Source organism: Homarus americanus, unplaced genomic scaffold (genome assembly GCF_018991925.1).
Source record: "Homarus americanus isolate GMGI-L3 unplaced genomic scaffold, GMGI_Hamer_2.0 scaffold11022, whole genome shotgun sequence".
Classification (NCBI taxonomy): Eukaryota; Metazoa; Arthropoda; class Malacostraca; order Decapoda; family Nephropidae; genus Homarus; species Homarus americanus.
Genome location: NW_024737068.1, coordinates 12,716,050 through 12,726,128, shown reverse-complemented (window position 1 = coordinate 12,726,128; position 10,079 = coordinate 12,716,050). Strand labels below are relative to the sequence as shown.

The window sequence follows — 10,079 nt, the reverse complement described above, 5'->3', positions numbered from 1 at the left end:
TTAGTAAACTTTGTCATATTAAAGCACTTATTATCATAATGAAATCCATAGCTTCACCGTAAACACCAGCTGCTTAAAAAAAACATCACCCCCTCCCACCCCTGCTTTACGAGTAGTGTCATTATTTCTGATGCCGCCATCAACCGTTCGACGTCATCAACCAACCGACGTCATCAACCAACCAACGTCATTAACCAACCAACGTCATTAACCAACCGACGTCATCAACCATCGGACGTCATTAATCATCTGACGTCATCAACCATCCCATAAGTGAAAGAGTATTGCGAGTTATTATTCCCCAAGTTAATTCTAAAAAAAAAAAAAAAAATTATATATATATATATATATATATATATATATATATATATATATATATATATATATATATATATATATATATATATATATATATATATATATATATATATATATATATATATATATATATATATTATATATATATATATATATATATTAACATATTTCACATATTATTCTAGGCGCAAAACGTCATTATTATCAAACATATTGCCTTTCGGTATTCATTAGAAGAAAACTTTCCCCTGGAGCTATTCTTCATGTAAGAGATACCGGTACAAACTAACACAGGGACTTGGGTATTGAGGTACTGGTACTATAAGACCTGGGTATTGGTAGGTAATTGGAGTAGAGGGACCTAGGTATTGAGAGGTACCAAGAAACTTAACCATATACTTCCTCTCCCCAGTGTTCAAGATCCTACAGGACTTACGAGTCTCGCCTTCCTTACCTGACACAAATCTCTGTCCCTGGGATCCTACACATACAATATTCAGTAGGACATATAGCCGTAGCTGCTCATCCTATTCTAGTAGATTCTCAGGTGGTGGAAGCAGTAGAGGGGAGAGGATGGGTTAATGTAGGCCCGGTTGGTTCAGAGAGAGATGGCATTTAATAATTTATAATAGGGGGGGAGGAGGGAGGGGGAGGAGGAGGGAGAGAAGGAGGAGGAGGGAGGAGAGAAGGAGGAGGAAGAGGAGGAGGAGGAAGGGGAAGGGAAGGAGGAGGGAGAGAGGTATGGCGCTCTGCAGTACTTAAGATCATTAGAAAGTCTACTAATAGTTGCGTTTGTATTTATGGATTTGAAGTGAGTCAGTTGGAAAGTAATTAAGTTGACGATACAAGTGGAATAAGTAAAGACCTACAGAGTAATACGTGTTACTACAACCACTACCTGTGCTCCGAGAATCACTACTACCTGTGCTCCGAGAATCACTACTACCTGTGTTCCGAGAATCACTACTACCTGTGCTCCGAGAATCACTACTACCTGTGTTCCGAGAATCACTACTACCTGTGCTCCGAGAATCACTACTACCTGTGTTCCGAGAATCACTACTACCTGTGCTCCGAGAATCACTACTACCTGTGCTCCGAGAATCACTACTACCTGTGTTCCGAGAATCACTACTACCTGTGTTCCGAGAATCACTACTACCTGTGCTTCGAGAATCACTACTACCTGTGCTCCGAGAATCACTACTACCTGCCCGAGAATCACTACTACCTGTGCTCCGAGAATCACTACTACCTGTGTTCCGAGAATCACTACTACCTGTGCTCGAGAATCACTACTACCTGTGCTCCGAGAATCACTACTACCTGTGCTCCGAGAATCACTACTACCTGTGCTCCGAGAATCACTACTACCTGTGCTCCGAGAATCACTACTACCTGTGCTCCGAGAATCACTACTACCTGTGCTCCGAGAATCACCACTACCTGTGTTCCGAGAATCACCACTACCTGTGTTCCGAGAATCACTACTACCTGTGTTCCGAGAATCACTACTACCTGCGCTCCGAGAATCACTACTACCTGTGTTCCGAGAATCACTAATACCTGTGCTTCGAGAATCACTACTACCTGTGTTCCGAGAATCACTACTACCTGTGCTCCGAGAATCACTACTACCTGTGTTCCGAGAATCACTACTACCTGTGTTCCGAGAATCACTACTACCTGTGCTCCGAGAATCACTACTATTTGTGCTCCGAGAATCACTACTACCTGTGTTCCGAGAATCACTACTACCTGTGTTCCGAGAATCACTACTACCTGTGCTCCAACAATCACTACTACCTGTGTTCCGAGAATCACTACTACCTGTGCTCCGAGAATCACTACTACCTGTGTTCCGAGAATCACTACTACCTGTGCTCCCATAATCAATGTTTATAAAATTCTCACCAACACGGGACACCAAAGGTTGAACGCTGCATTATAAATCCTCAAAATTGATCTTCAACTTTCTGATATTTCTGAATATTTTAACCTCCGTGATTAAAACATTAACCTTGACCAAACTGAAGAAACTATTCATTATAATTAACCTCTCTAGTGGGATAATTACTGGTGGATAATTTTGGCACAACTACTTAACTTCTCCGACGTTTACCTGAGATAAGGTTATTAATAGGATGACAGGTGAGGTGTGTGTGTGGACCTTAACCAAGGGGTGAACTGTTATAAAGAATACACAGACAGACCTTTACAAACACTGAAAACTTTAAGTGCCCTTCAACAGACAGATAGACTAATACTTTTTAGAAATGACTGACAGAAGTATAAAATAAAATATAATAAAAGGCCTGAATAATCTTAAGTGTCAATAAACAGACAGACAGACAGATAGGTATTACATTCAATCAGACAGACAGACAGACAGACAGACAATTCAATGCATCACTGGACTAACATCAAATAACAAGTTAATCTAAATGGCAATAAAACGACCTATGATTATATAACTGGCAAATTTTCTCGAGGCAAAATATACAACCCAAGATAATATTATAGGAAGGTTGTAACTTAACGATAAAAATTAGTAAAAGATGAGGGAAAAATATGAGAAATTACCTTGTGTGTTGCGTTGCGGTGTGTGGTGTGTGTTGCGTTGCGGTGTGTGGTGTGTGTTGTGTGGTGTGTGGTGTGTGTTGTGTGGTGTGGTGTGGTGTGGTGTGTGTTGTGTGTGTGTGTTCATCCCTCTTTATTCTCTCATTCTTATTTTTTTAACTATGTAAACATAGCATAGAAGCATCTTTAGAGAGAGAGACACACTGAAGGAATGGATTGTTTATTAAATACTGTATATACCGGCAAGTTTTTAATGAGTTAGTGAGGTGATGAACGCTGCGGGTATACAGTACGAGTGGGTGTTTGTGAAGTTTGTGGGTGTATGTAAAGTGCTGTGAATGAATTAAAATGAACTAGTTATAAAATAAGGATTAGGTGGCGTTAGGTTAGGTTAGGTGAGATTAGTGTAAGGTAAAGTTAGTGTTTGGTTAGTGTTAGGTTAGGTTATTGCTAAGATGATTTAAATTAGTTAGGTTGGATTAGGTTACTAGATTAGGTTAAGTTAGGTTGGATTAGGTTACTAGATTAGGTTAAGTTATGTTGGATGGTTGGATTGGGTTAGGTTAGGATAGGTTGTTCTTAGGTTAAGTAAGGTTAAGATATATTAGGTCAATTATCGTTCGGGTGTAGCGAGATAGAGAGGGTTAATAATCTTCAAGTGATCTAACGAATTAGGTCAGCAAAATGGCCGCCCTACTTCACATATACTGTACAGTAGAGTAAGATAGGGACCAGGAACAAACATTAATCCTGGAGGAAAAACATTGAGGCGGAATTGTCTAGAATAATAAACTTAGGGTAGAGTAATTCCGTGTTTTTTTAATGCCAGGAAGGTGGACGAGGTTATGCCCAGGTAATTTACGACCGTCAGAACTCAGAGGTGAAAATCCTGCGTGTGGCTCCACTTTGGTAGTGTTTTCTGGAGTAAAGAAAATAATACAATACGTAAAAAAAATAAAATAAAATGGGTTAATGAAATTGGTTAGAAGAACATAAATATTGGGTAAGCTGCGGCCTCGTATTTTGTGTTGTAGAGGCGTGGCGCTGAGAGTCCGAGATCTGGAGAGAGAGAGAGAGAGAGAGAGAGAGAGAGAGAGAGAGAGAGATTCCCATGCGTTTTCTTTTCTCCTTCGCGTATCTGTTGACGGTAAAGTCTCGGTGCAATTCCGATGACGTCATTTAGTCTGCTGCCATATTCGTGTGGTAGATTTAGAGAGCTAGCTGGCTGAGTTCTCGTATCTCTAGTTAAGATGTGGGGAAAGAGAATTAACGTACGATCATTTTGAGAATGTGAGCCCTTGCTGTGAGTAATGATCATCCGCAATCTTCCTCTCTTATTTATTGTAAGACTTAACTCACCAAGATCCAGTGGTTCCTGGTCCTACACAGGAGAAAGACTGTTCCAAGCGCGCTCGCACGCACGCACACACACACACACACACACACACACACACACACACAAAGCTAGCCACGCACTCCAACACACTGGATATTGCACCCGAGGCCAGCTACGCACCCCAACACACTGTTATAACACCCGAGGCCAGCCACGCACCCCAACACACAGTAAATATGACAATCTCCAGGAAATAAGGAGAAAAAACACAGATTATCAACCTTATCGTTCCCCTACATATGACCGTAGCTTCCGAAATAAGGAGGAAAAATGCATATTTACTAACTCGTGTGAAATAATATATCTTGGGATATATTTACGGCTTAAGTTTCAGGTAAATCTTTCTCAAATTCTTTTCCTTAAATTTATTCCCTTCCTGGTTTTAAGAGAAATTATTCAGTTAAGGTTGAGTTTTAGTGAAATTTTTATTTATATCATTAATGTTACAATGAATATAATATTTGTTTGAATCTCTCCCGATCCACATCGTGATTTAAAATTTCATAGAACTCACTTTTGACATATAAAGTTCTTTTACCACCTCCACATGACCGGTAGTAGTGGGTGAGTGGCGCCTCATGTTCTGGCTGTCATACATATCCACAATGAAACACAAACTTGTACCAAAAAATATTTAGAAAAAATAAAAAGAAGCGAGTGGAACTTTTTGCACTATTTGAGCCGCTGTCACCATTTGGTTAATCCAAGTTAAAAATTTTTATGCAGTTTAAAATAGGGCAACGCGTTAAACTTTTATTACGCTGTAGGTAGTGGACTGACAAAACACACGCACACACTCAAATCTTAAATCCAGCTGCCCTATTTATTAAAGCTGATCCAGCAGGCTTTATGAATACCGATACTGACTGACTAAATAACTTTCTACGCCACCCCGTGTGTCGACCAGCCTGGGGCGACGTCAACAATTTTCACCCAATATTTACTAAAAGGTCACGCGAGGTCAACCACTGCGCTTTCTAACGACGACCCCGGGGGTCACTGATGGAGATTGCTGATAATGGAGGTCAACCCACTTATGCACCCAAGATGATTTACCGATCCCAGTGACCACCTTACTCCAGTGACCACCTTACTCCAACGAACAACTTACTTCACTAACTTCCAATTGTCAGGTCAAAGGTCAACGACAATAAAAGCCCTCCAGCTTCCACAGTTATGAGAAGTGTGTGAAGTGTTAGCGAGAGACAGAGACAGAGATAATTCACCACTCAAGAACAATCTACAAACATTGTGTAAAGTGCCACTTATGTGCAATTTACCACTTCTGTATAACACGATGCGGCGTGCCCTGGAGGAGGTTCTGGGTCCCTCATTTGTATATCCTGCGAGAAAGAACAATCGAAACAACTGAGGTTTTTATTATCCCGGTAAAGAAAACAATACGAGTGTACCAGTATAACATGCCTGAGGAGAAAAGCACTTTGACTTGATAAACATCCCATGGTGAGGAATATCTTGTTCCCGCATGTCCGTCCTTAATAATAATAAGCCAGTGTGTTAAGTCAATGAGGGAACATAGCCACATTCACCAAACTAATTCCCCGCCCACTTGTTAGCATCGTTGACCTTACTCTCTCCCTCTCTCTCTCTCTCTCACACACATAGTTCACTTTGCATTTGTGTGCAATGTGGTTTTCTTTAAGAGATAAGAAATTTGCCACATATGTTAGTGAATTCTATCTGTCTCTGCGTCCGTTTGTCCGCGTCAACTCTGTCTGTCTGTCTGTCTGTGTCTGTCTGTCTGTCTGTCTCCGTTTGGCGCTTCACACACCAGCGTCGACAAGTCTCATTCCATGACTTAAGAAAACTTCCATCACGCCTGGTTGGTTCCTCTTCTTCCTTGGCCAACTCCAAGATTTCCAGATTAAACAGAGAGGCTCATTTGGCTGGTCAGTGTTTGTCCCCACATTACCCTCCATACTTACACATTGATCCTTTCTGCACCGAATGAATTTTGGCATAAATCGGCCGAAGGTCAAAGATCAAAACGGTCCTCTTACTTTAGTGAACTTCCACAAATTATTATAAAATGTTTCAGAAGTGAAAAGGATCATCTTACACAAGTGACCATATTAGTTCTGTCGTCTCCATACTCTAAAGGCTTTCCCTTCATCTAACACTAATTACAATTTCTTCCTGCCACCGACAGCGGAATTAACAACAATTTTCGAATAAAGTAAAAAAAAATGTTTGATTTAAGAATTTCAAAATCTCGAGTTTTTCCTTTTGGATGAGTTGAGGTTCAAGAGTAATCAAGACTTTGTCGGACAAAAGCTAATATTGGAACACCTGAAGATTATCCCCTCACACCAGCTTATTTCACCTGATGATTAAATGCGGTTAAGTAAGCTTAGGTTTACTATCGGTTAGATAAGGTTAGGTTAGGTTAGGTTAGGTTAAAATGTGAAATAAGCTGGAACGCCTAATCTTCATGTGATCCGAAATATCTATTGACCAGCACCAGCCATTAACAGACAGATGACCTCAAGCCTTCCTCGTGGTGAACTGATCAACATCACCACAGTACAACACAACATGATGACTTAGGAAAATTGTGAGTCATAACGAGTCTCTTATCACCACTATATGACATACTAACATATCTAACTAAATCTAACAGGCATAGTACATGACTCACCACCACAATTCACCTACTAACATACTGTATACCTGTAAAGTAAAGGATAATGTTACTCACAACCACTAGATACACATACAGTATACATGAATGTGGAGGAACAAGAACAACATCCAATGAATAGTAAAATAGGAACTTGTCCTTAATGACCCTGACCGAGGTAAAAGTGAATGGTGTAAGGTTGTGTGGTAGGTGTAAGGTTGTGTGGTAGGTGTAAGGTTGTGTGGTAGGTGTAAGGTTGTGTGGTAGGTGTAAGGTTGTGTGGTAGGTGTAAGGTTGTGTGGTAGGTGTAAGGTTGTGTGGTAGGTGTAAGGTTGTGTGGTAGGTATAAGGTTGTGTGGTAGGTGTAAGGTTGTGTGGTAGGTATAAGGTTGTGTGGTAGGTATAAGGTTGTATGGTAGGTGTAAGGTTCTGTGGTAGGTGTTAGGTTGTATGGTATGGCAGGCGGCTCCTGAGGGCACGGAAGGCAGGGGTCATGGGTCAGTCGCGTGTATTGGGTGTGTTCCAGATCTGAGTGCCACTTTACTCATATGATTGATATTTTTTTCATCGAGTCTCTCCATGCCAATATAAACTGCTGGGTAATGCAATACATCGATAATTCAGCGGTGATTGATGTAAGACAAAACCTCCACAAGAAATTATATTGGAACTCGATAATTGGACCAATTTATAGGTCAACAATAAACTAGGGAGATATTGGCAAGGCTATTATACGCCGATAAAATATTTAAGAAAACAACTACAGAGGGAATTATACATAATTGATACAAAAACAATGTAACTTGACACACTGTGTTTATTCATAATTTTTTTTAATTTGTGTCGGCAGCTCTATGAATACAAATCCTGACTGACTGACTCACTGACAGAGCAGTCTTAAGGTTATTAACCCTTTGAAGATGACAAATTAAACCATCGTCTTCCAGGGGATTAGTCGTTATTTTCAAGGGTTTTAAATTACCGTCTTCAAGAGGATAAAGTCATCGTTTTCAAGTGGGTTAAATCATCGTCTTCAAGAGGATAAAGTCATCGTTTTCAAGTGGGTTAAATCATCGTCTTTAAGGGGATTAAGCCATCATTTTCAAGTGGGTTAAATCATCGTCTTCAAGGGGATTAAGCCATCGTTTTCAAGTGGGTTAAATCATCGTCTTCAAGGGGATAAAGTCATCGTTTTCAAGTGGGTTAAATCATCGTCTTCAAGGGGATTAAGCCATCGTTTTCAAGAGGGTTAAATCATCGTCTTCAAGTGGGTTAAATCATCGTTTTCAAGGTATTTAAATCACGGTTCTCAAGGGATTAACTAAAATACCCTGTACCTTTATCAAGAGGCTAAGACCCTCATCCTCTAGGGGTTCTTATCGTTCTCAAAGTCAGTAAGACACCAGGAAGAATATAACACACTAACTCAAAAGGGAGAATACATATAAAATAATACACTCTACAGATTCATCCTCTCTCGATTATTTCCCCAAGATTCGACACCAACACCGTATACACACTCATGCAGTTATGTTTTCGTAGACCAGAGCTTAAAACTATTCGCTGACACATAACAAACTGATGGTCCAAAACGCACACTATAAACTGGTAAACTTGCTCCAACTCATGTCCATAAACCAATCTCCAGGCGTGGGTTTACAGTTTACATATATACACACACAAGCACATGGCCCTACCTACACCGCACTGACAAAACTGTTCCAACTCCCCTCCATAAAGCATGGCCTGGTGAGGGTATTCTATTGACACACAAACAAACACACCCACCCACCCACCCAAGGGCCTCTCTCTCTCTCTCTCTCTCTCTCTCTCTCTCAGCACACAGAGGAGAAGAGAGACGTGAATACCTGTTGAGCTGTGCCATAAGAGGCGAGTAGAAGCTTGCGTTTAAAGAGACGTAAAGTAGATTGATGGAAAAGCTATGAGAGGAAAGAGAGTTTTATACAGTAGATTGTGAAGTGAGAGCAACACAGGAAGTGAATAATGATAATGATGGCTAATTATAATGAAACTGGCGTAAAATAAGGACGGTACAATAGAGAATGAGGTGTGTTGGGTCTAGGAGTGATAGGTGTTGGAGTGGGTTTCATTGATAATAACGGAAGTAGAAATTAGAAAGTTAAGAGATGGATCGTCTGATTCGTTTAAGTACGGTAATACTGAGTGATTTATTGTTGATGAAGAGAATGATTTTAGATTGTTACCCTACACATACGATGCTTCCCTACACATAAGATGCTTCCCTACACATAAGATGCTACCCTACACATAAGATGCTACCCTACACATAAGATGCTACCCTACACATAATATGCTTCCCTACACATGCATACCCTACACATAGATGCTACCCTACATAAGATGCCCCTACACGCACACAAGATGCTTCCCTACACATAGACATACCTACTACACATACGATGCTTCCCTACACATAAGATGCTTCCCTACACATAAGATGCTACCCTACACATAAGATGCTACCCTACACATAAGATGCTACCCTACACATAATATGCTTCCCTACACATAAGATGCTACTCTACATATTAACGCTCCAAATTAGTTTTTTTTCCGGGTTGTTTAAAACTTATACATTCATCCTTAATTAATTTTCTCAACAGGTTAGCTTAATGTCTTCGTTATTATTTTCTTAACTTCAAGTTTTTACAAGAAGATTTTGTTTATGTTATTCACGTTGTTTTGTGTCTCAGTGTCTTATGTCTAATACAAGGTCACAGAGAGAACCAGTATCTCCAGGGCAGGTAGTGAGCCCCCCCCTCCTCCCCCCCAGCAGGTGAGTGTACAGGTGTTGAGTGCAGCTTTACTTGGTGTCGCCGCTGCTGCACTGACTCCCAACTGCATCATGTATGGTCCAAAGTTCTGCTTCCCCTTCCCTCTCCTGCTCTCCCTCTCCTACCCTCTCTCTCTCTCTCTCTCTCTTTTCCACTCCTCTATTACCTTTTGCTGCCTCTCTATTACCCTCTCCTACTCTCCTGCCGTACCCTTCCCTTCCCTCTCCTGCCGTACCCCTTCGGCTCCTGTCTTCCCAATTCCTTTCCTGCCCTCCCTTTCCTTCTCCCGCCCCTCCACTGCCTTCTCTCACTCTCTCCACCCCTCTCC

At 40.8% G+C, this 10,079-nt stretch overlaps 1 protein-coding gene across 1 annotated transcript; it reads right to left on the bottom strand.

The window, feature by feature from the left end:
* Window positions 1-572: 572 nt before the first annotated feature.
* On the bottom strand, window positions 573-9,821 carry LOC121872844 (protein rtoA-like). Its single transcript, XM_042375894.1, has 4 exons — window positions 9,785-9,821; window positions 1,885-2,196; window positions 1,385-1,573; window positions 573-679 (listed from the first exon to the last, which is right to left on the bottom strand). Exons 1-4 carry the CDS (start codon window positions 9,819-9,821, stop codon window positions 573-575), a joined length of 645 nt encoding a protein of 214 aa, XP_042231828.1.
* Between the last annotated feature and the right edge of the window lie 258 nt (window positions 9,822-10,079).

What these genes read in the sequence shown, in the direction of transcription:
- LOC121872844 (XM_042375894.1), bottom strand. Translation starts at nt 9,821, where the DNA reads ATGCAGTTGGGAGTCAGTGCAGCAGCGGCGACACCAA. An exon ending in TGCAGCAGCGGCGACACCAA is followed by an intron (nt 2,197 to 9,784) that starts GTAAAGCTGCAC and finishes ATGGGAGCACAG; the next exon opens with GTAGTAGTGATTCTCGGAAC. An exon ending in TAGTGATTCTCGGAGCACAG is followed by an intron (nt 680 to 1,384) that starts GTAGTAGTGATT and finishes CTCAATACCTAG; the next exon opens with GTCCCTCTACTCCAATTACC.